Raw genomic sequence first — 26,330 nt, forward strand, 5'->3', positions numbered from 1 at the left:
CCATGAAGAGGCTGTGCCTGCGGGCATTTCCCTTTTCCCCTCGCTGAACCGATGCTGCGAGGAAGCCCTGGCAGCCAGAGGGCAGGGGGGGGAAACCCCAGGGAGAGCTCCGCAGCACCGATTCTAACCCTAGCCTTCAGCCGCCACCCCTGCAGCACCACTCCGGGAGCTGCCACGCAAGCAGCAGGGGCCACCCGGGAACTCCGGACAGGGACACGGAGCGAGCAGGGGGCCGGGGCCGGGCCCACGTGCGGGCCGCTCCGCACCACACCATGGCGTGCCGGGGGGGTGACGGGCACCACGGCCGTGCGCCCAAAGTGGAAAATCCGGGGCGAAGCGATGAGGAGAACCCGAGGCGGCCACGTTCTGAGCACCAGCGGCAGCTCCCGCCGCACTGCAGCCCCGGCCACCCCCGCAGCAGCCGGAAATGACCTCGATGCTGAGCGTCACTTCCGGCCGCTTCTGACGGATAGGGGCGCTTTCATTTCCGGTGCGCCGGCGGAAGGGGGAGTTGCAATTCCGGGTGAGCGGGAGGTCGGTGTTGTGAGCGGCTGCTGCTGGGCTCGTCCCGCGTCTCGCCGCCACCATGTCAGCCCCCAGCGCTCTCGTGAAGCAGCCTCCCATCCAGTCCACGGCGGGCGCCGTGCCCGTCCGCAATGAGAAGGGTGAGTGGGGGGACGCCGGGAGAAGCGGGGGGGGCCTGGCCTGGCGGCCTTGTGAGCGCAGCCGGTGACGGCCTGCCCGCCCGCAGGCGAGCTGTCTATGGAGAAGGTGAAGGTGAAACGGTATGTGTCGGGAAAGCGGCCCGACTATGCGCCCATGGAGTCCTCGGAGGAGGAGGACGAGGAGTTCCAGTTCATCAAGAAGGCGAAGGAGCAGGAGGTGGAGCCCGAAGAGCAGGAGGAGGAGGTCGCCAACGACCCTCGGTTGCGGCGACTGCAGAACCGCATCACTGAGGACGTGGAGGAGCGGTGAGTGCTGATATCTGGGGGCCGTGCTCTTCCTCGTGTTCCCCTACCTTTGCCTTTCTGGATTCAGGGAAGGTGCACACAAGGAGTTTGTCTTTTCTTCATATGCTTTGTGGTCACAAGTCTTTCTACAGTCTCATTAAAAGCAGATGACAAAAATTTCTCGTATTCTCCTTGTGTTCAGAGCATCATAGTTGAATGGATGTTTGTTTCAGGCTGGCAAGGCACCGCAAAATTGTGGAGCCTGAAGTGGTTGGAGAGAGTGATTCTGAGGTAGAAGGTGAAGCATGGCGTGTGGAGCGAGAGGACACCAGTGAAGAGGAAGAAGAAGAGATTGATGATGAGGTATGTTTGTAGTGCTGAACAGATGGGGCCTGAGGAAGTCCCCTAAGGCCGTATCTGGAATTGACTTTTGCAGAAACCTGTGAACATTGATGGGACTGGGTGAATGTTGGGACTTGAGTCACAGCCAGCTGTCGTGTGACCCCAACTTATGGGTTATGGGGCACTGGGGAGGTCACCTCCATGATGAGGTGTGGGCTTATAACCAGTGAGCTCACCATCATGCTTTCTGTATGGAAAAAAGAAGGAAGCAGAAGTGGGGTGGTTGGCTGAGTCTGTGTTTGATGTGTCTCCACCAGGAGATTGAGCGTCGGCGTGGGATGATGCGTCAGAGAGCACAGGAGAGGAAAACCGAGGAGCTAGAAGTGATGGAGCTGGAAGATGAGGGCAGATCTGGAGAAGAATCTGAGTCAGAGTCTGAGTACGAGGAGTACACAGACAGCGAGGATGAAATGGAGCCACGTCTCAAACCTGTCTTCATCCGCAAGTAGGTGACACAGCCGTGTGGGCCAGGAACTGCACAGCAGTCACTGCTCCAGCTCCTGCATCAGGGATGGGTGGTGACTGACCTGGCAGGGCACGGCTGGGTCTGAGTGGCAGCAGAGTTCCAGCTGGGGACTTTAGGCAGGTGCAGCACAACAGGAACCAGGCAGTGTGCTCCAGTGTGTTCCACGGCCAGTGGCAGGGTCTCGCAATCGCCTTTGTGCATGTTTGGGGATTGAGTGTGGTGGCTCTTGCATGGGCAGCATCAGAGAGGAGAGAGCCTGTGTACTTGGCCCTGCCATGCGGAGCGTAAAGGCAAAAGAGGCTGCAGTGCGGCAGCAGAAGTCTGCAGTGGCTTATGGAAAGGCTGAAAGCTTTTGTGGTCCCCGCTCACAGGAAGGACCGGATCACAGTTCAGGAGCGAGAAGCAGAAGCCTTGAAGCAGAAGGAGCTAGAACAGGAGGCAAAGAGATTAGCAGAGGAGAGACGCAAGTACACACTCAAGGTACGGTGGGGCGGGCTGGGGCCATGCTGGGACAGCTGCTGCAGTGAGCTGAGCTTGGTCTCGGCTTCAGATCGTGGAAGAGGAAGCAAAGAAGGAGCTGGAGGAGAATAAGCGCTCGCTGGCAGCACTTGATGCTCTTGATACAGATGATGAGAATGATGAGGAGGAATACGAGGCTTGGAAAGTGCGCGAGCTGAAGCGCATCAAGCGGGATCGCGAAGAACGAGAAGCGTAAGTACTGCCTGCTGAAGGCAGGAGAGTCCCTGCAGCCCCAGGTCTTGCAGGACAGTGGACAGCTGAGGCATCTCTTTCTTGGGCTTTGTTTTGGTTGCATCAGGAACCTTTCTTGAGAAACCATCCTCGAGGCGCTTTACTCCATTGCGGAGTCAGTAGGCGCATTCCCTCAGAAGGCTCTGGGTGGCAGCAGCTGCTCCATGCTGGGAGGGCACTGGGGGATTGCAGGGGCTCAGGGTTTCTCTCTTGCCCAGCATGGAGAAGGAGAAGGCAGAGATCGAGCGGATGCGGAACCTGACAGAGGAGGAGCGCCGTGCTGAGCTGCGAGCCAACGGCAAGGTCATCACCAACAAGGCAGTGAAGGGCAAATACAAGTTTCTGCAGAAGTACTACCACCGTGGTGCCTTCTTCATGGTGAGTGCTGCAGACAGGCCTGGGGCCATGTGGGGCCACGTGCCTGCTTTGGGGAGCTTTCCCTAGTGATATCCAGTAAGGGCTGGCCCTTGGCAGCCAGTGTGCTGCAGAAGTGACCGCAGTGATCTGAGATGCCTGTCAGGTCTGGCAGGCAGGGTGAGTAAAGACATGAGTGCAGTTGGTCAGGGACTTGCTGCAAGGAGCAGCTGTTCCAGAGCAGTTGGTTCTTGGTAGCTCTTCACCACTTGTCTGCTACTGACACTTGCTGGAAACTTGCAAGTCAAGCAGCTGTGTCCTTCCTCTGCAGGATGAAGATGAGGAGGTGTACAAGCGGGACTTCAGCGCCCCGACCCTTGAGGACCACTTCAACAAAACTATCCTGCCCAAAGTCATGCAGGTAGGTGTGTGGCAGGTCTGTGTGTTGCCCCAGCTCCGCCAGTGCTGCTCAGCTGGGGCTCGTGCATGCCAAAGGAAGGAGCAGTGACATGACAGGGTCCCCACATCTTACCCAAATGGGTGCTCACAAATCCTTCCTGCCTCCCAGGTCAAGAACTTTGGGCGCTCAGGACGGACGAAGTACACGCACTTGGTAGACCAGGATACCACCTCGTTTGACTCTGCCTGGGGCCAAGAAAGTGCACAAAACACTAAATTCTTCAAGCAGAAAGCAGCAGGTGTGAGGGATGTCTTTGAGAGACCCTCAGCCAAGAAGCGGAAGACCACTTAAGGGAGCACGCAGGAGGGCACCCTGTGGCTGCCTACTGGGCAGAGAGGCACTGCTTTGTCAGCTGCCCAAGAGCCTGGGCAGGAACAGCAGGGACAAAACACCGCACCAGGACTCGTGCCACAATAAGCTGTTCCTCCGTGCCCCTGCACTACGTCCTCCCTGTTGATTTGGTGGCATGACTCGACCTGCACTTCAGAGACTCAGCAGACTCCATCACTGGCTCTTGTGAAAGATGACTTCCAGCTATGCTGAGCAGCCTCATAGTCATGTCCCCATCCCACCTGCCTGCAAAAGCTTCAGCAGCACCAGACCAGCTGTACAGAAGCACAGCACCCCCTGCTCCAGCATCCCCACCTTCAGAGGAAGTAGCAGACACTTATCCCTGTCTGGCCCATACTATCTCTTCCTCCTACCTTTCCCCATTGTCATTTTGGATCTTCCTTTGGTTGGGAACAGCTATGACACTGTCTCCTAATCCTGTTTCCGCAGGGCTTGGCTTTTCTACCTGTACAGGGGGATGGGATTGTTTTGATTAAAGCAATTGTTTTCTTACAAATTCTGGTAGTGGTGTCTGTGGCAGAGCAGGCCAGGCACTCAGCCACCCTGCTCTGGCCAAGTGCTTCTCCTCACCTCAACAGAGCAGCAACCCCCCTGTACTAGCAGCTGTGGACTTGACAAAGGTGTCCCAAGGGTGACACATCACTGAAAATCAGGGTTCCTGCCCACACTCAAGAGGTGGGCAAAGGCAGCAGGTCATTTCCAGCTGATCTGCCCAGCCTCCTGTAGTAGGGACCAAAAGCCTGTCTTGGAGTAGCCCGACAACCCAGAAAAACCTGGGCAAGCTCACTGATGTGCAGGCAGGGACCGGCAGTCATCCTCTAATGCAGGAAACCTGGTTATCACTACCCTGAAGCCACACAGTGTCCCCACATCGTCCCCATCACCAGGTGCCCTCTGGCCTTTGCCCAGCAGGGGAAATGCTCTGTGCTGCATGAACCACAGGGAGCCCGTTCCCACTGGTGCCTTTATTCAATAAGTTAACATACATCATCTCCAGCCAAGGTCACGTTGCTGTTCTCGGAACAAGGGAGCACAGAGCCAGGGCAGCTCCACAGCCCACGCTCAGTTGGTGAGGGTGATCAGTGCTTCCACCACGTTGCCCATATGCTCCCGCAGACTGCGCTCTGCAGCTGCCCGCGAGATCTCCATCTCATTCATCTGCAGGAAAGAGCCACAGCTCAATACAGCTCCGTACACAAAACCACCCTGCAAGCCAGGGTGGAAGGGGAGGCTCAGCTCAGCAGGGGACACCCTGCTGCGCACTTCTGCGCCATGGCTGTTTGCCAGGGAGGTGCCAGGCACTGGCTGCCCCTGGGATGCGCTGGCACCAACTCAGCTTCCTGCCCTTACTTACAATCAGCTCCAGATCTTCTTTTTTGATGGTGACTTTGGCCAATTCCTTCTCCCTGTAACCAGAGGCAGAACCAACCACCAGTGAGGGGCAGCTCCATTCAACCCCAAACCACAGCAGAAGTGACTCCATGGAGGAGCACCGCATACAGCCCCTGGACCTCCACCCAGGGCAGACGTGCCGTGGCTGCGGAGGGGCAGCAGGAAACCGAGGCCGAGCCTAGAGCCGGGCGGGTGCAGGCGGCGGGGCCGCCTCCGGAGCCACGTGCGGGGAGCGCGGTTACCTCTCCTGCTTTGCCTTCTGCTCGCGGGACCGCCGGTCTCCAATCACCGACATGGCCTGGTGGAACGAGCACAGTCACCTCGGTGCGCCGAACCCGGCGCGTTCCCGAGCAGCCCTCCCCGAGCAGCGCCCGGCCCGCACCGTCTCCAAGTTGGAGCTCTGGATCTCCTTCTCCTCCGCGTAGTCCGTCACCCTTTCCAGGTCCGCCGCTCCGCTGTCATGTTTCCGCGGCTTCTCGGCCGCCCTTCCTCCCGCCCCATCGCTGCCTCCGCCAGAACCGTTAGGCTCAGTCTCCAACTCCAGCTCCACGTCTCCTTCTGCCGCCATTACACCTCCTCCGCGCCTCACTTCCGGTGGAACCAGCGAGAGCGGGGGGCTGCGCGGGCTAGAGCGGCAACCCCTGCGCCCGTGAGGAGGACAGAGCGCCCCGCTGCGGTCACCCGGGCCTACGCGCGGCCCCAAGGCCTTGTGTTCCCACAGCCGCCGCACCAGGAGGCCCGGCACCGCCTCAGCTCCCCTCGGCTGCGGCTCCACGCTTCGCCCTGCCCCGTGCAAGGCGGCACCGCCCGTGGCCGGGGGGATGACCAGTTGTCAGCCTCTCCGCAGCGAGCAGATGGCGGGGCGGGTCAAGCTGACAATCCCCTTAATCCCATCAGGGCCCGGCCGAGACAGGACGGGTCATGGCGGGCACCAGGGTGCGCGGCCTCCTGCACTCATTCCCGAGCCAGGTGGGAGCTGGGGCTGGGGGGCACTGGGGCGGGGGGCTCGCTTTGGTGCTGACCGTGTTCCCTCCAGCTGTGCTGTGGCTGCGGCCCTGGCAGAGGGCTGCGCGCCTCCACAGGCACCCGCATCCTCTACACCCTCCTGCACGTTCTGGCCTCTGCCGTGTGCTGCCTCATGCTGTCCCGCACTGTGGCTCAGGCTGTAAAGGAGAAGGTGAGCAGAGGAGCGGCAGGGGATGCGGGCCGCTGGGGCCGCTCGGGGGGTCGATGGGTGTGCTGGAGGTGCTGCCATACCCCCCATCCCAACCCCTTGCTGCTGTGCCCACAGATGCCGTTCTCAGGGGTCCTGTGCCAACACCTGCCCGGCGGCACAGACTGCACGCAGCTCGTGGGCTCCTCGGCCGTCTATCGCGTCTGCTTCGGCACCGCCTGCTTCCACCTGGCGCAGGCCGCCCTGCTCCTCAATGTGCGCTCCAGCGCTGACTGCCGCGCTCGGCTCCACAACGGGTGCGGGCTGGGATGGGGCTGGGAGCTGCGTGTGCTCTGGGGGTTGCGGGGTGACACAGAGCTGTGTCTCCCTGACACCTGCTGCCCTGCAGGTTCTGGTTCCTGAAGCTGCTAGTGCTGGTGGGGCTCTGCGCCGCCAGCTTCTTCCTCCCTGAGGAGAGCTTCATCCAAGGTGTGACCCCTACCCTGCCCGGGCCAGTGCCCACCCGTGGTCCCATGGCCCCAGCTTCATGCTAGCATCGTCACTGCCTTTTCCCCCTGCAGCGTGGCACTATACAGGTGTCTGTGGTGGCTTTGCTTTCATTCTCATCCAGCTGGTGCTGATCACTGCCTTTGCACACACCTGGAATAAGAACTGGTGAGTGCCAGAGTGGGTGGGTGGGCACCTGCATGCTGCCAGCTCTCACCACTTTCCCGGCAGGCTGACGGGCGCAGCACAGGACAAGCGCTGGTACCTGGCTGTGCTGCTGGCCACCACTGCCTTCTACACCCTCGCCTCCGCTGCCTTCTCCTTCCTCTACAAGTACTACACCCACCCAGCCGCCTGCCGGCTCAACAAGGCACTGCTCACTGTCAACGGCAGCCTCTGCAGCATCATGTCCTTCATCTCCATCACACCCTGCGTGCGGCTCAGTGAGTACCACATAACATGGCATGGCATGGCATAGCGTGTTGCCTGCTGCACTGAAGGGCTGGCTGCATCTTGGGGTCAGGAGGGTGGCTGTAGGCTCCCAGCTCAGCAGAAGCCATGGGCACGTAGGGTGTATGCAGCTCCCTGAGGCTCCCTCTGGCCCTGGACTGTGCCCTGGTGCAGGGCTTTGGGCATGGGATCTGCTGAAGGGGATGCCTGGAACCCACACAGAGCCTCTGACTCCTCTCCTTGCAGAGCAGCCGCGGTCAGGGCTGCTACAGTCCTCAATCATCAGCTGCTACGTGATGTACCTCACTTTCTCTGCATTGTCCAGCCGTCCCCCAGAGAGAGGTGAGTGCTCCCACTGCCACAGGCAGCCAGCTGCTGAAGTGTGAGCCCGCTCTCACCTCAGCCTCCCTGCAGTGCTCTACAAGGGGCAGAACCTCACCGTCTGCTTCCCGGGCATCCAGCAAGATGAACTGCAAACAGAGGACACCACAGTCGCCATCCTGGGGGCTGCCATCATGTACGCCTGCGTGCTCTTCGCATGGTGCGTGCGCCCACAGCGTGGGGGGCAAGGGTAGTTGGCTTGTCACAGCGCTGACCCTTTCTGGGCTCAGCCTTCCTTGCATGCACCCCATGGGGACTCTGTCCCTAGCCCATGGCATGGACAGCTGAGCTGGGGATGTGCCCAATGGCATGGGTAGATCGGCAGCCTGATGTCCCCAGGCCCAGCACAGCAGATCTGCTGCTGCTGTAATGATCCCAGGTGCCAGATCCAAGGGTGGGCAGGGGACCTGGCACAGATCCTTGTGTTACAGTTTTTCGTGTCTCTCTCGTGCACAGTAATGAAGCCTCCTATCTTGCTGAGGTCTTTGGGCCCCTCTGGATGGTCAAAGTCTACAGCTTTGAGTTTAAAGTGAGTACCCCCATCTGTGGCCCCTCCTGCCACAGACACCCAGATGCAGCACCCAGAGTCCTCCTGAGCCCCAGGTCCAGCCCAGGGCCAGGGTTTGTCCAGCCAAGCTAGGGACTTTTCTGTGCACAGCCCATTTATGCTACCCCCCTGCAGCGAGACAACCCTGGCTCAGTTCAGATGCTGTGGTGCTGCCCAAGCAGGGGCTGCAGTGGGGATGAGTGTCATGGGTCACTGCCTTATCTCCTTTCACCAACTTGTTTCCCTGTCTGTCTCTGCAGAAACCCTCTTGCTGCTTCTGCTGCCCAGAGAAGATGGAGGAGGAGCTGAGAGGTGAGTAGAGGATGGGTGCCAGCAGGTCAGGGGGAGGCTGTAGTGACACACGGCCTTGGGTACCCATGTCAGATGCCAGAGGCGTTGATGAGGACAGTGTGCAAGAGCTGCAGCTGCCATCACCCTGCACTCCCTCAGGTGCTGCTCAGGAACAGACATGTGAGCAAGAGGAGGAGCCTGCTGGAGGACAGTGTGTTTTCCAGGATGAGCGAGACCATGTGGTCTACAGCTACTCAGCCTTCCACTTTGTCTTCTTCCTCGCCTCACTTTATGTCATGATGACACTCACCAACTGGTTCAGGTAGGGCCTACGCTGCTGGCCACCCCACTGTCCTTGCTCTGTTTCCCTGTTGCTTATGTGGCACCCGCCACAGGCTGTCCCTGCTGTCACCCAGACAGGTCTGACCTGCTCCCTGTGTGGCTGCAGCCACCAGGTGCTTGTCACCAGAGCAGACCAATGTCTCTGACGTGGCCATGTGCTGGGTAAGCCCTGCGCTCACAGGCCTGCACCGCCTCACCCAACGGTGCTGCCGCACGACGGGCTAAGGTCTGTGGGGCTGGGGTCCCCAGAGCAGGCAGGACATGGCCAAAGACATGCAGCTGCTGGGGCTGGGGGAACCTGCCAGCTGCAGGTGATGCTGCATCCCACACATACCAGTATCTCCCCAGTACTCAGTGGCTGCCTCTCCCTGCAGCTACGAGACCGCAGTGCTGGAGACCACCTTCACACATGGCAGCTGGTCGACGTTCTGGGTGAAGGTGGCCTCGTGCTGGGCCTGCGTCCTGCTCTACCTGTGGCTGCTGCTGAGCCCTCTCTGCCTCCGTGGCTCCCCACAGCATCGGCGGAACAGCCCAGCCCTGCGCATCGTGCGGCGGCGACGCACCCCACACCGCATCAGTGTCTCCACGTAGTCACTGCTGGGAGGGACTGTGCTTGGCCCTGTGCTTGGCCCTTGCCGTGCCGTGTGCCTGGGTCTTGGCCTCACCGGTCCCCTTGACTGCTTCTCATCCCATGGCTGAGGAAAAGATGTCATCTGAGCACAGGAGGAGGACCTAGGATGTGGAAGCTCTGCTGCACCAGCTCCAGGGACACATCCTGCACTGAGCTGGAGCCATCAAGGGGCCATCCTGAGCCTGCCCAGATGGCAAGCGCTCAGCTTCTGCTGCTGCACTCCCCTCCAGCCATGAAGGCAGCTCCTGCCCGTCTGCCACCCCTCGGTCACGGCCCAAGGCCGGCAGGGAGCGGCGCTCTGGTCCGTCTGCTGTATGTCAGCTCACCTACCGGCAGCGTGGGTATTGTAAATAGCTCCATAAATACGTTTTTTAACATAAATCGCTGATCTGACTCTGTGCTGCCTGCTCCACACGCATGCAGCAGCCGTGGGACTGCGTACGGCCATTGCCAGCAACACCCCGGCGCCAGCCCCAGTTGTTGCAGCAGCCGCAGCTCCCGGGACCGCAGCCTCACTGCGCCGGGCAGGACCCTGCCTTCGCCCCTTCGGGTGTGACCGAGCGCAGCCCCGCGGAGCACGGACGGACACTTCCCGTGGCAGCCGCTCGTGCCCAGAGGGAGTCGAGCGGGGATGGGGCGCGGGGGGCCGTTGGGCCGCGGTATCAGCACGGCCGCAGGAATGCGGGCCGGCCCCGGGCCCCCGCCCCGCCCGCAGAGCAAACACGGCGGGGCCCGGCGGTACCGCGCGGTGCTGCGCCCGACGGGGGCCCCGTGCGGCGGCAGATCGGCCGGGTTTGGCCGCCCGTAGGCAGCGCGACGGGGAGGGCCCGACAGCGCAGCCCCGTTTCCCCGGAGCGGCGGTGCGGGCGGCTGTCCCGTTTCCCCCGGCCATGAAGGGGCGCGGACGGGACGCGGGCGTCGCGCGGCTGCAGCAGCGGCTCGGGGACGCCGCGCAGGTAGGGGTGCGGGGTTGGGGGAGGCTGCGGGCCGTGCCGGCGGAGCCAAAGGGACTCTCCCCACCAGGAGAACGCGCGGCTGCGACTCAGCGTGCTGCGCTCCGAGGCCGGACAGTCCCAGCTGCGGGCGGAGCTGGAGCGGCTGCGGGAGGACCTCCATCGGCGGGCACAGCGACGCAGAAGGTGGCATTGCGGGCGGGGGGCGAGGAGAATACCCCGGCCCTGGGCTGTGCTCCGGCCCTGCCCCGCCCCGGGGTGCCCACGGATGCCCGCCCAGGGACGGCCCTCGGCTGTCCTGAGGTCCAGGGAGGGCTCCGCCGGGAAGCGCTGCCCGCTCCGCCGTGCCGCGAACGCCGGCAGCCGTCGGGAAGCCCACGCGGAGCCGCTGGCACGGCCCTCCCGGCCCGCTGCTACCCTCCCCCGCCCCCTCCACTCTTCGGTGACACCAAGCGTCCCGGAGCTGCTCCAGCGCTTCCGGCACCCCGAAATGGGGGAACACGTGGGGCGGGAAGGACGTGCGCAGCCCCCGGTGCCGGCCCTGCCGTGAGGATGCCGTTTCTCCGCAGAGAGCAGCAGGCGCTGCGGGAGCTGGCGGAGGAAAACCTGGCCTTCACCAGCTACATCAGGATGCTGCAGTAGGTCGGGTGTGCAGGGCGGGAGGCGGCGCGAGGATCGGGCAGGACACGCTCCTCCCCCGGTGCCGACCCGGCCTTAGGCCGCCGCTCTGGGCAGGTCGACGAATAGGAGACTACGGGAGAGCAACGGCAGCCTGCGCTCAGCCCTGCTGCTGGGCGCCTCCGGGGGCCCCAGAGCGGTGAGCACGGCGGGGGGGAGGGAACGGGACGGCGGGGACGGTGCCGGCGGGACCCCTCCCACAACCTGCCCTGCAGCTCGGGGGCTGCAGCCGGGGACCCCCGGAGCCCCGAGTGCCGGCAGTGGCAGAACACCCCGGGAGCCTGTCAATGCTGACACCCCAACCCCGCCAGCCCAAGCCCCTGTTCGGCCCCGCAGCCCCCTCCCACAGCCTCCCCAAGTGTGCTCACAGCAGGTGAGAAGTAAACGCACAGGTGAGGGATCAGCTGCAGCCACCCCTCCCCGAGTACCATGCTGGGCACGGGTCCGGTGGACGGCTCCTTGTGCCCCCAGCAGAGCTCAGCCCGCAGCGAGGACTCGGCGTCATCCAGCGATGCCGGTTGCCAGAGCTCAGAGGATGCGCGTTCTGCCAGCCCTGCTCAGGACACACAGGTGCAGGCCCTGCCTGCTGCCCCACCCGACCCACAGATTCGGGTGCCTCACTGTGAGATCTGCCACTCTGCAGGACCCCCAGGCCGGCGAGGTGGAAGGCTGCTGCCATCCTGCACAACGCTGCTGCAAGAGGAAGCTCTCTGCCTTTGCACCGGAGGTACACAGCAAGTCCCCATCCGGCTCACGCGGCCCGGCTGGAAGGGGAAGTGGGGACCCCCCCAGTACTGACGGTCTAACAACTCGCTCCATCTCCCAGGGGTCTGGCACGGGGGAGCAGCCCGTGGCCCCCAGCCCCGTATACCGGCTGGTGCTGGCAGGGGACAGCGGTGCAGGCAAGTCCAGCTTCCTGCTGCGCCTCTGCAGAAATGAGTTCAGAGGTGACATCTCCTCCACATTAGGTACCAGGGCTGGGACAGAGGGGCTGGGATAAGTGGACTGGGGCCTGATGGCTGCCCTGGGCAGGGGTGGACTTCCAGGTGAAGGAGCTGCTGGTGGATGGGGAGCAAACCACACTGCAGATCTGGGACACTGCTGGGCAGGAGAGGTGAGGAGGGCAGCAGTGCCCGCAGCGCAGCCAGGTCTCTGCTGCAGGCCTGGCCCTGCACGGCCCTCACGCGGTGACACCCCGGCTCCAGGTACCGCAGCATCTCCCGCTCCTACTTCCGTAAGGCCCACGGCGTGCTGCTCCTGTACGACATCAGCTCCCAGAGCAGCTTCCTCAGCGTCCGCCGGTGGATTGAAGACATCGAGGTAACGGGAGGGATCCCACGGCTCCCAGAGCAGGGCCGAGCCTCAGGGCGGGCAGCTTTCAGTAGAACGGCAGGACCCCAAGCCACCCTTCGCTGTCGCAGGGCGCCGGGACCGCACTGCCGCTCATGCTGGTGGGTAATAAGAGCGACCTGCGGGCCACGCTGCCGGAGACGGCAGGGGTCCACACGGCCCACGGACAGAGGCTGGCCACGGTGAGTAGCTGCTGCTGGGGGCAACCCCCGGAACTGCTCCCCCGGCCTCCGATTCCAGCCGCTCTCTCTCCAGGCCCATAACTGCCTGTTCTGCGAGACCAGCGCCAAGGACGGCACGAACGTGGTGGAAGCCGTGCTGCACCTCGCCCGGTGAGCAGCGACCAGGGTAGGGGGGACCGCGCGGGCCGAGGGCGGAGCGCCGGGCTGACGCCGCGCCTCGGCCCGCAGAGCAGTGAAGAGGACGGCGGTCTCGGGCAGCGGCGCCCGCCTGGATCTCAGCATCCCCGCCCCGCGGGCCGCCGCGGGCTGCTGCAGGGCCTGACGCGGGAGCGTCGCCTTCGCGTGTCACCCCCCCCCATCCTCCCGCCGCTGTTCCAGGCTCTCACTACAGCCGCTTCCCACTGCATCTGCAGCGCTCCGCTGCCTTCATTCCGCCGGGCTCCCACAGCAGCCCCTCCTGGAGCTCGCAGATCAGGCGCCGCGGAGGCCTCGCGGCACCGACCGTCCCCGTCCCGGGGCTCACCGCGAGGTCGCCGACCGCCCCCCGCCCCCCCCCCCCGCCGCCGGGCACACGTAGGAGGCCGGGCCTGCAGGGCTCCACGAGCTACTTTAATGGGAGAGCGGCGCTGCCGGGGAGCCCGGCGGGGCGGGGCGGTCCCGGGGCCGCACAGGGCATCGCCGAGCACCGCCCGCGGGGCACCGCTGCTACTTGTTGCCCTCCTTCTTCTCGTCAGCCTTCTTCTGCTTCTGCTGCATTATCTCCGAGTCCCTGCGGAGAGCGCGGCGCGGCTCACACCGGTGCCCGGCGGGGCCCGCGGGGCGGTGCTGCCGGCACTCACCTCTGCTTGCGGGCGGCGGCCGAGAGCCCGTCGTCGCGCCGTTTGCCCTTGCCCGAATCGCTCTGCTTCTTCAGGTTCTTCTGCCGCGCCAGCTCGCGTTGGTTCCCGCCTGCACGGCGCGGCCCTCAGCTCAGCACGGGTGCCGGGCCCAGGAAAAGGCCCCGCTCCCCCCGCTCCCCCCGCCTACCCCCAGCCCCGCGGTAGTAGAACGCGCCGCCGCCCCCGGCCCGGCCCCGCTCCCACCCCCGCCCCCCGGCGGCACTGCGCCGCTCCCGGCCCGGCCCGCACTCACGGGTCATGGTGCCGCTCCCTCCCGCCCTCCGCTCCGCCGCCACGTCCCGCACTGCCCCCCCTTCGCCCCGCCCCCGCAGCGCTCTTTAAGGGAGCGCCGCAGCCAATCGCCACGCCGCGCCCGCCCCCCGCCGCCCTCCCATTGGCGCGCAGTGACGGCCCGGCCCCGCCTGATTGGCCGCGGGCTACGGCCGCCGTTCCGCCGGCGGGGGCGATAACGCCGGGAGCTGCGGCGCAGGCGCGAGGAGCCGCGGGGCCGCGCCCGTGGGCCCGGGAGGCGGGGAGCGCTGCGGTCGCTCCTCCTGCGTGCGCGCGGGGGCGGCGCGGAGCCCCGGTCGCTCGGAGCGCGGCTCCTCGGGCGGGGCCATTCCCTCCCTGCGGGCAGAGCGGCCATGAGCGCGGCGCGGAGCCGGGCGGCGCGGCGCGGGGCAGGTTCGGCCCCACACGCACCCGGAGCTCGGCGTTGGCCGCGGACGGTCGCGGGGCTCCTCGGCGGTGCGGGCACGGCGCTTGGCCAGGCGGGAGAGCTCCGCGTGCACGGGCTGCGGGAGAGCCGCGGGGCTGCGGCGTCGCTGCGGGAGCGCTTCCGCGGTCCCGCCCCGCCCCGCTCCGCACCTTGCTGGTCGGGTCCAGCTCCAGCGCCCGCCGCAGCACGCGCGCCGCCTCCTCGTCGCGGCCCTCCTCGGCCAGTAGCTGCGGGGGGACAACGGGAGCCGTGCGCGGTGCGGCGGGAAGCGGCGGCGGGAGCCGCGGGGTCGCGGACGCACCTGTCCCCGCCGCAGCAGCGCGGTGCCGTTATCCGGGCTGAGGCGCAGCGCCTCCTCCACGGCCGCCAACGCCTCCGCGCCCCTCTGCAGCCGCCGCGCTGCCGCCGCGCAGTTGTTGAGGCACTTCACGCGCTGCTCCCGCAGCTCCTCTTCGTGCGGTCCAGGCAGGGACGCGGGGTGGAGGTCGACGCCCGTCCCGTCCCGCCGCTCCTCGCCGGACCCTTCGAGGGCGCTCAGTGCCAGGCGGTACGACAGCAGCGCGGCCGCGAAGTCGCCCCGCGCGAAGTGGACGTTTCCGCGCTCCCGTTTCTGCGCGCCCAGGCGGAGGCGGGCGGCGGGCGGCAGCCGCTGCGGGTCGGGGCCGTCGCGCACCTCCAGTAGCGTCACCTCGAAGACCAGCGGCGCCTCGGGGGGCACGTCGGGCTCCCTGCGGGACCGACACCCGTTGTCCCCGTGCCCCCGTCCTGTTGGCCACTCCGGCCCTCCGGTCCTACCTGCCCGCGCGGCCGTAGCCGTAGGGAGAGGCGGCGAGGAAGAAGCAGACCTCCCCGGCCCGCATGGTGGGGACGCCGAGTTCCAGCGCCTGCGGGCACGGAGCACGGGCTGTGCTCGCCGGGCTCTCCGCGCCCCGCACCCTGCCACCTGCGCTGCCGACCTGCAAGGCGTCGCCCTGGCCCGGCACGAAACTGAGCCGCGGGTCCCGCTCCACCAGACCGCCGTCCTCCAGCGCTCCCAGCAATTTCACCGACACCTCCTGGCCTGGCTGCGGCGCGCCTCCCCGCCCGTCCCGCACCACGCGCTTCCGCAGCAGCCGATCCTCTACGGGCAGCATCCCGTGAGAGCCGCTCCGGCCGCGCCGCAGCCCCGCACCCGCCGCCCGGCGCTCACCCGTCACTTCGCTCCAGCCCTCGGCGGCGAAGAGCGGCGCGAAGCCGTCGGGTCCCAGCGCCCCGAGCGCGTCCAGGCGCCGGTAGAAGAGCTGCTCCTCGTCGCGGCACGACGGCACCGCGATGGTGGTGTGCGGCATACGGAACCGGACGCGCCTGCCCCGGCCCGACCCCCGCAGCCGCTCATCGGCCCCCGCCTCCCCCTCCGGGGAGCCGCCAGCCGAGGCTCCTTGCATGCCCGCCCGTCGCCCCGCCGCCTGCCCGCCGCCGCGAGCCGACCCCGGGCCGGGCGGGCCCGCGCTCCCCGCGTCTCGGCGGCGGCCGCCCGCAGCCCCCAGCCCGCTCCGGGCGCGTCGCCTCCGGCCCTGCAGAGCCGCGACTGCCCGGGGCCGCCCAGAGTCGGGGGCGCCGCCGAGCGCATCCCGCTGCGCCGTTACCTAACGCCGGGAAGCCGCTAAGGGGATTAGCGGTGACGGCAGCGCGTCGCGACGGCAAAAATAGCCGCTTCGGGACGAGCTCCGCCGCGGGAGTCCCGCCGGAACCGGGCAGGTACCGCCTCGGGGCCGCCCCGTCCCGCACGGCGCCGGCAGCCACGGGGTGAGTGCGGCTGCGGCCGGCGGCATCGGCCCGGGGGTTTCGAGGGTATCGGGTCATCCAGGGCAGGCAGGAGCAGCCGCTCGGGGCGTCGGGACGGGGTAACGCGCCGGCAGGGGCCGGGGGGGCGTTTCTCGTTCCCTGAACTTGTGCCGGTAGGACGGCCTCGCGGGAGGGAGAGGCTCAGCGAGACGCGGCCCGGGCTGGGGATTCCCGCTGGCAGCGCCCGCCGGCGCCGGGAGCCCTCCTGGTTCTCCACTTTCCTCTTCGCGCCGCAGCCGCCACGAACCGCGCCCCGGTGAGCCCCTCGCTGCCGAGCCGGGGGCCAGGGCCTGGGGGTCGCCATGCCCCCCGGGCTTCCGTTGCTGCCCCTCTCGCACTCCGCACTGTGCCGGTGGCATCACGTCAGCGCCCGCTCTGGTGCTGCTGGCGGTTCTGCGTTGGCTGCCTGGACGCCTCCGCGTGACCGATTGCAGGGAAGCTGCTCGGCAGCGGGGTTGCACTCGCTCTCTTGAGAGCCTCTCCAACCCCCGCGATTCTGTGATTCCAGAGTCCCAAATCTGCACCCCCACAGCACGGCATAGCAGGACAATTCTCGCTACTCATCAGCTGGAGAAAAGCCAAGCTGAACATCGAGAACAAGGCCCCGAAGGCTCACTGAAGGAAACCAGACTCACAGTAGGAGGGTGTTGTTCAGTGAGCATCAGCCTGATGTTATGTTTAATGAATTTCCCAAGGACAGGCGATACTTTGGTTTAAGGGGGTCATTTTATTGTTTCACTTCTCCAAATGTACAAAAAAAAATTAGAAAATAACCCTACCCCCCACCCCCTCCCAAACCAGAAAACAAACCAGTCTGGAGAGCCCCACAGCAGTGCAGCTAAGAGGCAACAGGAAATTAAACAGAAGTAGACACAGCAGCTGGAGCCCCTCAGCCCTCATAGTCACTGGCTCTCCACAATCCAGAACTGGCCCCAGTCTGCCCAGTGCTTCCCCAATTCACACAGAGCACATCCTGACAAGATGGTGAGTGGGAACTTTACAAATCCTCCTTCGCCTTCTTCTTGGATTTCTTGGCTTTATCTTCCTCCTGCAGCACAGGAGTGCTGGTTGCCTCCCGCTTCAAGTAGCTGATGAAGTCACTCACTTCTCTGCCACCCTGCAGAACACACAAGGCAGTAAGACACAGCCTGTCCTCACTGTGGACTTTGCCTTTGCTAGGGGAGAGTTTGGGTGCCAGCCAGGAGACCAAGCTAACTGCAAGCAGAGCTCTTTCCTGTGGGTCTGCAGCAGCACAGTCCCAGCAGGGACCACCACGTGTGTTCCCTGGGTAACAGGACAGAGTGCCAGGCACAACTCCAGAGAGACTCCACGTTATTTGGGCACCTGGATTCTACTTCATCACTTCACAGAGCCCCAGGAGTTGCATGCATGACACTCACCTCATACTTCTTTGGACTCTGCTTCTTGCCAGCTGGAGCAAAATAGATGGTGGGGAAGCTGGGGAAGAGAGAACAGGTGTCTGAGCTCACGCTGTGCTGCTTTTTTCAGGCCCTGTCCTTCAGACCACTGAGAGGACTTGCACTCTTGCTCTAGTTTTACATGGCAACAAGAAAACCAGCTCTTAAGCCAGTGTACGTGGCATCCAAAAGCCTTATCTGCACAGCTGGCTGAGCACAACTACAGTCAGGTTTGCTAGCTTTCAGAAAAGCAATTCCAGTGTTATTTTTGCACCACCAAGACAGAATCACAGCAAATTCAAGAGAAAGGCTCAGTGAGACAAGCTTATAGGTATGGCAAGGACACCATAGCAGCAGAACAGATGTATGCAATTCCCTGTCCATACCCCCCTTCTCCCCAGGAACCTCCATCAGATCAGCAGAGGATGCTGGTCAGAGACAGAAGCCTGAACTCGTGCCTGCTGACACAGCAGTCCAACAGAAGCAGCACCTACCCTCTGACTTCATATGGAGAAGGCACATCGTTGGCTGTAGCATCCATTTTGGCAATGACAATATTGGGGTCTTTACTGAGCTGTTGGGAAAGCACATTAATAACCAAACTCCAGCAGTTAACAGCAGAACTATCGACATGTAAGGTAGGATTTCACAGGACAGCATGTACCATGCACAAACAGTTGAATAAAATTTATTCTAAAGAGTTTTCTTCTGCTTCAGCAGGGGCACAGGGAACTAAGCTCCTCCTCATTCACTTGTATGCAGCACAGATCTCCCAAAGAATACCAGACTAAGTCAGTAGCTGCAACTCCTAAGGAATGCTGACCCCAGAGGCACTGTGTGCCATGAATCTTTGAGAAAGCAAACTGTGAGTGTAAGCAGTGCCCAAGTAGGAAGGGTACCTGACAGCCACACAGGAAAAAGTTGGTCAGATCTGCAAAGACGTGTTTACACCTGCACTGAAAACATCATCTGATGGAAGGACAGCAGTGTCATGCAGTCCATAGTCATACCACAGTCAGAGCAAAAAGCCCAAAAAGGAACTTCTCCACCCAAGGACTAAATAAGGCAACACTGACAAAATATTACCACCAAGCCAGCCACCACAAAACCAGCTCAGTTACTGCCATGCTCCAGATCCTGCTCATGCACTTCTGCATCTACAGGAGATGGAAAACACTGAAGTCCTCAGGAAGGCACAGCTATACCATTACAGTGTCAAGCTTGGAGAGACACAATATGCAGAACTCTTTAGTGCTGCAAAGCTGTCACGTACACTTGCAACAGAGACTGTGACCTACCTTCTCTCCCAACTCTTTGTATTTGGGCTCCAGATTCTTGCAGTGGCCACACCAGGGTGCATAAAACTCTATCAGGACATCTTTGTCTTCTGCATTAACAATTTCATCAAAGTTCTCAGCAACCACCACCTGAAAGGGTTTGATCACACAAAGTTTGGACTTCTAAGTCAACAGTGAGGCTGTACCACGACATGCTATGGCCCAGAAAGCCTGGCCTCCCACTGCACTAGGCTGTGCACTGTGTCTACATAGCGAGCACCAGACTGACCAAACTCACAGCTCTTCACCAAGCAGCATCTTGAGCAAGCAGGCAAAAGCCTGTGGTAAGATACTGGCACTGCCTGCAAGTGAGTTTTGGACACTGTAACACCGCAGGAGAAAGGCAGAATAATTCATTTCTTAATCCCAGCAGGCTCCAGGCTAAAGAATGAGTTTAGCTGTATTTGCTGAGGTCATCCCAACCCACACACAAATAAGCAGTGCAGTTTCACTCCATTTAAGACCCTCATCTGATTGTAAAGCCACGGGAATGCTTTCCTTAGGGCAGATTCCAGTGGGATGAACAAGCAGTAGGAATTAAACCCTTCTCTTAAGCTGATGAGATGAACACGTAAGACTTTAGGAACTGAGCTGTTGTGACCGGCTTCAAAGCCGTTCCATGGGGGAGGCACAAGTCAAGATAACAGAACCCCTGTAAATCTCAATGATCCTGCACTTGCAGAGAGCATCCTGAGTGGGCTCGTGCAGGACTAACTATGCTGAGAGGAAAGTATGGAACCAAAACTGCAAGCTGAGTTTCTTCAGCTCAGAAGTGCAACGCAGAAGGGAATTAATTCTTTTTCTATACCACACCACAGACTTCAAGGTGCCACAGCAGTGCACGTGCAGCAAGGTATGCTGGCATACAACTGGAAGCTGCTGCTGAGGTGTTTTTCATCACTGGCAGCAGCTTTCGCCTCCCTTGGTACAACACTCACCTTCACAGGGCCATCATTGTTTTCAGGGACAGGCTCTGATTTCAGGTACTTTTTCAAGTTGCCATCAAAGTAATCTTGCAAGAATCTCTCCAGAGCCTTTCCGTCACGGCTGAAAGCAAAGTGACATTTTATAGCCACCATGACACACGGGATGAGAGGAAAACCTTCAGGGCTGATTTAACCTCCTTCCACCCACATAACAGATGCCACCTGCATCTGTGAGAGCACCACCCTGGGGCCAGCTTAGAACAAGCACAACAGACACCACTAGACTCTTGGCAGGAGCCTAGGTGCACATCTCAGCCTAGGTTTCAGGCCTTCAGAGCACCCTTAGATTTCTTCTTTTCCAAAGGAATGTACAGCTGTTCCCACCCGTGCCCTGTACCAAATCTTAATTCCTAGGCAGACATTACATAAAGTTACAGAATTAAGCTGAAGATATTTAAAGACAGGACAGGCTCCAGAGGGCAAGAAAGCACACTGGACAACTAAGAACCTTTCTGACCCAGCAGTCATTTCTTCCAGCAGGAAGATCCAGCTTTCCTATTTCCTCCAAGCTAATGAACAATTCCTTGGTCACAGTCTCCCCGAGTCTATCAAGCAAGAGGCAACACTGCTAACATGCAAAAACTTACGAGAATTCTTCCTGCATGACATATTTATCTCCTTTAGCTGTTCTGATGGCAACAACAGGAGCCTCACCCACACTGTTGTCTAGACCGAATTCTGACAGCTCGTGGCCAAAAGTTTTCCGGCCAGCAACAGCAAATGACAGTTTGTGACCAGCATCCAAGAACTTCTTTGCAATCATCATAACTCTGAAGGAAAAAAAGGAGACAAAAAGCAGAAAACAAAGCATGATTCCTTGGAACATTATCTCCCACATGAGGTCACACCTTTCAAGTTGAGGAACACACCAGACAAGGAGTTCAATGGTGTGAGTGAAGCGATGCATTCCACACAGGAAAGTCCTCTAGAAACAGCATTAAGAAGCAAAGCAAGCTCATTTATTCTGAACACAGCCTGAGAAAACATCAGGTGTACTTTTCTTTTTTTTAAACCCATCAGCTTGATCACTAAAGAATACAAAGGGTAGAATGCCACATAATCTTACCGAGGAAATTTCAGTTTAAAATAGATAATCCACTAGACATCCAAAAACAAGTCTCCGGGTTCTCAAACCAATGCCTTGAGCAGCAAGCACAGTACTCTCAGTTAGAAACCCAGCAGGGATTTTTCCATGGCAGAATAATTGCCACAAGTGTAAGGAGCTCTAAGTTGAGCCACAGACCACCACCAGCGCAGGGATCGAGCGAGAGCAGCCCCACACCGCCCAGCCCCACGTACCGGTTGCGCCAGTAGTTGGAGCCCTTTGCATTCTTCTCATAATCCACATCGTAGTAGGCCACCAACAGATCCCTCCCCTGGATCAAGTCCTTGTTGTCTTCAGTCATGTGTGGACAGATACCAAAGCTATCAATGAGACAGAGGTCAGCAGCTTTGACTTCGCTCTCCGGATCCCATCACCTCCACAGTGGCCCCAATACAGCGCGCTCGACTCCCACCAACAGTGCTTAATATCAGTCACCACCATGACTGAGACATTTTGCCCACTCACACACCGTATTATTTCCAGTCAAATCTCCATCTCTAGCCACAGCTTCAATTAACACACCTGATCTAAGGTTTAAGACTTCTCAGGAAGTATGTATTTCTTTTAAACAGAAGCCTGGTTGCTTCAACACAGAGAACAGATGTCACCAACCCACCAGTATTTCCAGAAAGGAGGGAGATAGCCCAAAGGGAACGGTGTAAGCAAGACAGCCCTTCTGGATGCTAAGCACAAGTAGCAGCTAAGCTTGGTAGAGAAAATGAGCTCTGAAAAGGATGGAACCCAATTTGGGATGGACTCTAGCCTGCCATGTCGTCCAGCAAGGAACCACTCACATGTTCTCCTGGATAAACTTCTTGATCTTTGCACTGGTGATTTTGTCTTCAGTGTAGCTGACAGTGCTCTCCTCAAACTTGTTTGCCAGCCGTGAAGGTCGGAACAGGACCACACCCCTGAGAGGAAGCAGATAGCATGAGGCCATTCAAAGCATTCCTGGGCTGTCAAGGGGCAGCAGCAAGAAGAGATGAGGATTCAGCCTCCACTGACCACCCTCATTAACACCCTCAGACACGGCAAAGCAGACTGCTTTCTTGGTAGCACTACTGCACCAGATGTGCCTGCCAGGCTGTTTCTCGTTATTCAGACAGGCCATGGCCTCCAGCAACAAGAAACTAGAAAGAACAAGCAGTGGGGATGCAAAACACCTGTTGAGATACTTCCCACGTGAAGGGGAACACTAATCCTCTGGATCCTGCAACCATTCTATCACACCCAAACTCTTGCCAACGCACCGCCGGCAGCTGGGAAAGCAGCAATACCTGACAGCAATACCTGACAGCATGCTCAGAAGGTTATCAACTGGAATTATTTTGTTCCAGTTGCCTTAAGAAAAAAATCTTTAAGAACTTACTCTCCATCTTCCTCGTACTTCTGCACCAACTGCTCCTCACTGGTGTGTGCAAAACGGTAGTTGTCTCTCAAGATGTTGGCAGCTTTCATGAATTCAGAATAAGCGTCGCCAGAAGCATCTCTAAAGAAGCCTGCAGCAGAAAGGCAGATGGGGACCTCAAACCAACTCAGCAGCAGTTCCCGTGCAGCTCATCATGTCTCTACAGTGCACCAAAAGCTGTCTGCTGAACCAAGGTCCTCAGCGCACATCCAGGCCTCGGTCCATTCTTAGTGGAACACTTACACACTGCTTGCCTTCCACCAGCAGCGAGCTGCTCAACAATGAGAAATTCAGCTAAAGGAGAGCTACCTGCTGAGCACTGCAACTTCCATCTGCAGTCATATGTGACACTGTTAGTGGCAGCACTCGTAGCCAGTGGTACATAACAGAAATAAGCTCAGGAGTGCTGCTTGATACTCGGCCCGCTCATTTGTATGATGATGCCTGACCCGCACAAAGGAGAGCTGCTATTACCACTCATAAACCACGATCAAATGAGACACGGATGATGAATACCATCACAGCAGGATTGCTGGAAATCCAAAGCTACATTGCTGGAAATCCAAAGCTACCTCTTGTCAGGCAGCCAAAAGAGCAACACGCTTAAAAAACAAAAAAACCTACAGTCCAGGAGTTCTGAAAGAGTCAAAGAGCCACAGGAAAAAAAAGTTGGAGCGAATCCCCAGAGGTCACCAAGTCCAACCTCCTCAAAGCAGAGCCAGCTTACAAATCAGGTCAAGTCGCTCAGAACTTTTTCCAAACGAGTTCTGAAAGATCTCCAAGATTGAACGTTTTGAAGCACCTCTGGTCACTTGTTCTGTCTTTTCCTTCCTGCCATGAAAGGCTTTTTGCTCACACCCACCTGGAACTTCCCTTACTACACTTTAGGACACTGCCTCTTCTCTTAGCACAGCACATTCACAACACATCTTCCAGGGTCAGATGCAGTTTAAACTCTCACCCATTCTACTCACCCACTACAGAAGCATCTTTATCACCGATGAATTTCTCAAAATCAGCCACGGAACTGAGAGCCACTGAAGCAGGTCCTGCCTGTTTCTTGAGATGACTGACAATTCCATCTTAAAATAAAAGTGAGCCATTGAAGGGATCGATACAAAGCTTCACCAGACACTTTTCAAGTTCCCTAAAACAAAAGCCATTTCTGACAATTCTTCTACCAGCCCCCAAGCCAAGTGGCCCAATGGTGACACAGTAAGCAGGGCATGAACTGAAAGTTTGTCATCAGCACCTTTTCTTCACCTTCATCACACTGAAAAACTCATCTTAGAAATGCAGGGATTTTCAGAGCACTGCCCTGGTAAGAACATTTTCCCAACGCTCTCCTACCAAGAGCTGCACACCCATTACTAATGTGTCACAGAACTCTGCACTGTGAGAAGTGATTCACTACATGAAAAACTGACCAGGAAACTGAAAACCTCCTCACTGCTGCAGGAGTGCAGAGGTTACAAAGTTACTTGTAATAGGAAGTTAATGGTGTAAGATCTCCCCCGGCGCATTTTCCATGCACCACCCATCGTGGATACCATGCTTTAAAGATAATCTGGAAGCCTCTTCCTATACAGGAGAGTTTTAAGTGCTATTAAACATCCAGTGCTCTTCCAACAGAAAGAGTTCTGGGAAGGGCAAGGTGTGCATGTGAGTGCAATCCTTCTTTGTACCTCTCCATACATCTCACTTTTCTGAAACAAAGACTGTTCCGTGTGGGCCTGCCTTCTAGCACTACTTTAGCAAGCAAGATGCAGACAGATGCCCACAAGCCCTCACCCGCCGTCCTGGGCCCATCATAGGTTCCTGACTCTTCTCCATCTCGAAAAATCTTCAGGGTGGGATATCCACTGACTCCATACTTGTTGCAGGTGTTTGAATTTGCTGTACAGTCAACCTAAGAGAAAAGAAATATTGCTACTCAATGATTTATCAACCTGTACACCCAAGCAAAAGCAGCTTTGCCACTGCACACGTTTTCACATGTAGCTTGGAAAACTGAGGGGATTGAAAACTCTCACATGCTTTTAATCAGGGCTGGATTCCTTCCACATAAAATGTAAAGATCTGAGAAACACCTGTGAGACCTAAGTCTATGAGATCAGAAGCCAGGCCCAACATGAAACCAAGCGGCCCATAGGTGACACGGTACACAGCCTGTCACTGAGCCGTCAGCACTGCACAGCACACAGCGTGTAACAGCACAGCTGTGTTAAGAGGCACATAAAAGATTTAAGGAAACACACAGGAAACTAAGTAGCTGCAACTTTGAGATGCCTTCCCCATTACAATACTAGAAAGGGTAGATTCTTGCTGTTGATGAGAGGCTTAACAGGAATTGACCTGTTAAGAATTCTTAGCATCTTACCAACACTGAAGGTTTCAGCAACAGCTGAAGCAAACAAAAGTCTGGAGGAATCCATGTCAACTTCCCATAAAGAAAGCAGCAGACCCTTAATTAGCAAAATCACACAAGATTCCTGGAGGAAAAGGTGGTTCTTTAACAAAGCTCCTTACTGCGTAAGGCAAGGGACACACCGCAACTACTGAGTACAGCAATTCTTGGACTGAGACTGTACAGCTCGCCCCATTCGAGCCCCCTCCCAGCCAGCAGCACACGCCCATCTCACAGCCTCAACACCGGCCGCAGCCCTCAATATCAGACCGTTCCTGGCGCTTGAGTCTTCGAGAAGCCGCAGCGCATCACAGCTTTGAGCCACAGGCAGGTCAGCTGCACAGCCCGGCAGAGACCCTAACAGCACGGCTTCTCCACCCGCAGCAGCCATGAAGCCACGGGACTCGGGCAGAGTCGCAGCCGCCCCTCACCTTCACCAGCGGGACAATCCCCTTCAGTCTGGTCGCGGCCGCCTCGTATTCCGGCGCCAGCCGCTTGCAGTGCCCGCACCTGGGGGGAGGAGGAGGAGGAGCGTAAGGTCCGCCGCAACGCCTCGGCCCGCCCCGCCCCCGCCTTCGCCCCCGGCCCGGCCCCGCAGCCCCGGCTCTGCCCGCCGCCCCTCACCAGGGCGCGAAGAACTCCACGAGCACCAGTCCCGGGCGCTCAGCCAGGCCGCTCTCGAAATCGGCGTCGCTGAGCTCCACCACGTCGGAGGCGCCTGCGGAGAGGGCGAGGAGCGGGAGGAGCAGCAGCGTGGCGGGTGGCGGCCGAGGCACGGACATGGCGAGCGGCCGTGCAGAGCTGCGCTCCCTCCTCGGCGGCGACGGCGGGTGAACAGGCGCCGGGGGCCGCAGGCCGGAAGTCCCGCCTCCGCAGCCGGATCTGCCGTGTGGCAGCTCCCCATTGGGCACCGCGCCTTACGTCACGAGAGCCGCGACCAATGGGCTGCCGAAAGGGAGGGCGGGGAACCGCAGCGGCCGCCCCGCCCCCGCGGGCCGCTCAGTCCCGGTGCAGGCCGGGCCGCGAGGGGGCGGCGTGGGGCGCTGGGCCGCGCGTGGTCGGCGGTCAGCGGTCCGCGGTTGGCCCGCCCCGCTCCGCCCGGGCCTCGGCGGGGGCAGAGGCGTCCATCCATGCGGGCGCCGCTGCAGAAAAGCGTTTCGGCACACTGGTGCGCATCCCAGTCCGGCAGGCAGTCGCAGAGACTGCGCGCGGAGCGGATGATCGTGCTGGGCAAGCAGCGCCTCGGCTGGAGCCGGAGTTCGCGCAGGGTCCCTTCCTCAGCCGTGCTGTGTGATCCCGGGGCGGCTGCCGGAGGCACGGCCCAGCCCGATCCCGGCTCTGCGAAGTTGCCTGCGCTGCCTCAGCACTGGCGCCCCGTTAAGGGGTTTTAGGGACAGCCTGGCAAGCTGTGCAGCAGTTAGCTTTCTCTCGCAGTGTCGTAGTGCCCTGCGTGCTTTTCCAGGAGTGCTGGCGCGGCCAAATTTGTTCGGTGCCGCCTCTGCCGCTTGGCTCCCACCTCCCAGGAGCTGCTTCATGTCTACGCACTCCACACACACGCCGCAAGAAGCGGAGCAGGCTGATGCGCAGGGATCATCACCAGTTGGTCTGCATTGCTGCCCACCACACCAAGAGCTTCATCTCCCCATGCAAGTACAGCCG

The 26,330-nt window shown here is 60.2% G+C and overlaps 6 protein-coding genes and 1 long non-coding RNA gene across 8 annotated transcripts; 4 read left to right on the forward strand and 3 right to left on the reverse strand.

Annotated features, from left to right (window-relative positions):
• Positions 1 to 501: 501 nt before the first annotated feature.
• MFAP1 (microfibril associated protein 1) lies at positions 502 to 4,229 on the forward strand. Its single transcript, XM_042887990.1, has 9 exons — positions 502 to 665; positions 752 to 971; positions 1,184 to 1,313; positions 1,610 to 1,797; positions 2,190 to 2,298; positions 2,369 to 2,529; positions 2,787 to 2,946; positions 3,254 to 3,343; positions 3,491 to 4,229. Exons 1-9 carry the CDS (start codon positions 587 to 589, stop codon positions 3,671 to 3,673), a joined length of 1,320 nt encoding a protein of 439 aa, XP_042743924.1. The 5' UTR covers positions 502 to 586; the 3' UTR covers positions 3,674 to 4,229.
• A 454-nt stretch (positions 4,230 to 4,683) lies between these two features.
• HYPK (huntingtin interacting protein K) lies at positions 4,684 to 5,732 on the reverse strand. The gene is made up of 4 exons (XM_042888001.1): positions 5,508 to 5,732; positions 5,368 to 5,423; positions 5,088 to 5,139; positions 4,684 to 4,891 (listed from the first exon to the last, which is right to left on the reverse strand). Exons 1-4 carry the CDS (start codon positions 5,691 to 5,693, stop codon positions 4,796 to 4,798), a joined length of 390 nt encoding a protein of 129 aa, XP_042743935.1. The 5' UTR covers positions 5,694 to 5,732; the 3' UTR covers positions 4,684 to 4,795.
• A 129-nt stretch (positions 5,733 to 5,861) lies between these two features.
• Positions 5,862 to 9,788, forward strand: SERINC4 (serine incorporator 4). Of its 2 annotated transcripts, none has more exons than XM_042887999.1 (12): positions 5,862 to 6,094; positions 6,162 to 6,302; positions 6,417 to 6,595; positions 6,688 to 6,767; positions 6,860 to 6,953; positions 7,017 to 7,228; positions 7,482 to 7,577; positions 7,650 to 7,776; positions 8,073 to 8,145; positions 8,424 to 8,475; positions 8,614 to 8,776; positions 9,313 to 9,788. In XM_042887999.1, the coding sequence occupies exons 1-12, from the start codon at positions 6,047 to 6,049 to the stop codon at positions 9,530 to 9,532; spliced, it is 1,485 nt and encodes a 494-aa protein (XP_042743933.1). In that variant the 5' UTR covers positions 5,862 to 6,046; the 3' UTR covers positions 9,533 to 9,788. The 2 variants fall into 2 exon arrangements, with proteins under 2 accessions (XP_042743933.1, XP_042743934.1); XM_042888000.1 differs by having other exon boundaries at positions 9,171 to 9,478.
• Positions 9,789 to 10,537: 749 nt separating this feature from the next.
• On the forward strand, positions 10,538 to 11,203 carry LOC122189137. The gene is made up of 3 exons (XR_006181713.1): positions 10,538 to 10,566; positions 10,950 to 11,018; positions 11,116 to 11,203. It is a non-coding gene; the product is annotated as an uncharacterized LOC122189137 (long non-coding RNA).
• A 179-nt stretch (positions 11,204 to 11,382) lies between these two features.
• Positions 11,383 to 12,744, forward strand: LOC122189127 (ras and EF-hand domain-containing protein-like). The gene is made up of 7 exons (XM_042887973.1): positions 11,383 to 11,628; positions 11,702 to 11,785; positions 11,885 to 12,026; positions 12,091 to 12,172; positions 12,264 to 12,378; positions 12,480 to 12,590; positions 12,664 to 12,744. The coding sequence occupies exons 1-7, from the start codon at positions 11,488 to 11,490 to the stop codon at positions 12,742 to 12,744; spliced, it is 756 nt and encodes a 251-aa protein (XP_042743907.1). The 5' UTR covers positions 11,383 to 11,487.
• A 489-nt stretch (positions 12,745 to 13,233) lies between these two features.
• On the reverse strand, positions 13,234 to 13,787 carry SERF2 (small EDRK-rich factor 2). Its single transcript, XM_042887997.1, has 3 exons — positions 13,722 to 13,787; positions 13,430 to 13,538; positions 13,234 to 13,359 (listed from the first exon to the last, which is right to left on the reverse strand). Exons 1-3 carry the CDS (start codon positions 13,726 to 13,728, stop codon positions 13,296 to 13,298), a joined length of 180 nt encoding a protein of 59 aa, XP_042743931.1. The 5' UTR covers positions 13,729 to 13,787; the 3' UTR covers positions 13,234 to 13,295.
• A 2,930-nt stretch (positions 13,788 to 16,717) lies between these two features.
• On the reverse strand, positions 16,718 to 25,471 carry PDIA3 (protein disulfide isomerase family A member 3). Its single transcript, XM_042887991.1, has 13 exons — positions 25,296 to 25,471; positions 25,103 to 25,181; positions 24,056 to 24,173; positions 23,239 to 23,346; positions 22,226 to 22,355; positions 21,651 to 21,767; positions 21,051 to 21,176; positions 20,339 to 20,521; positions 19,704 to 19,812; positions 18,727 to 18,855; positions 17,923 to 18,002; positions 17,411 to 17,468; positions 16,718 to 17,127 (listed from the first exon to the last, which is right to left on the reverse strand). Exons 1-13 carry the CDS (start codon positions 25,451 to 25,453, stop codon positions 17,008 to 17,010), a joined length of 1,515 nt encoding a protein of 504 aa, XP_042743925.1. The 5' UTR covers positions 25,454 to 25,471; the 3' UTR covers positions 16,718 to 17,007.
• Positions 25,472 to 26,330: the final 859 nt, after the last annotated feature.

The sequence above is a fragment of the Lagopus leucura genome, unplaced genomic scaffold, assembly GCF_019238085.1.
Source record: "Lagopus leucura isolate 7727_CA_CO unplaced genomic scaffold, USGS_WTPT01 Super-Scaffold_100128, whole genome shotgun sequence".
NCBI classification, from domain to species: Eukaryota; Metazoa; Chordata; class Aves; order Galliformes; family Phasianidae; genus Lagopus; species Lagopus leucura.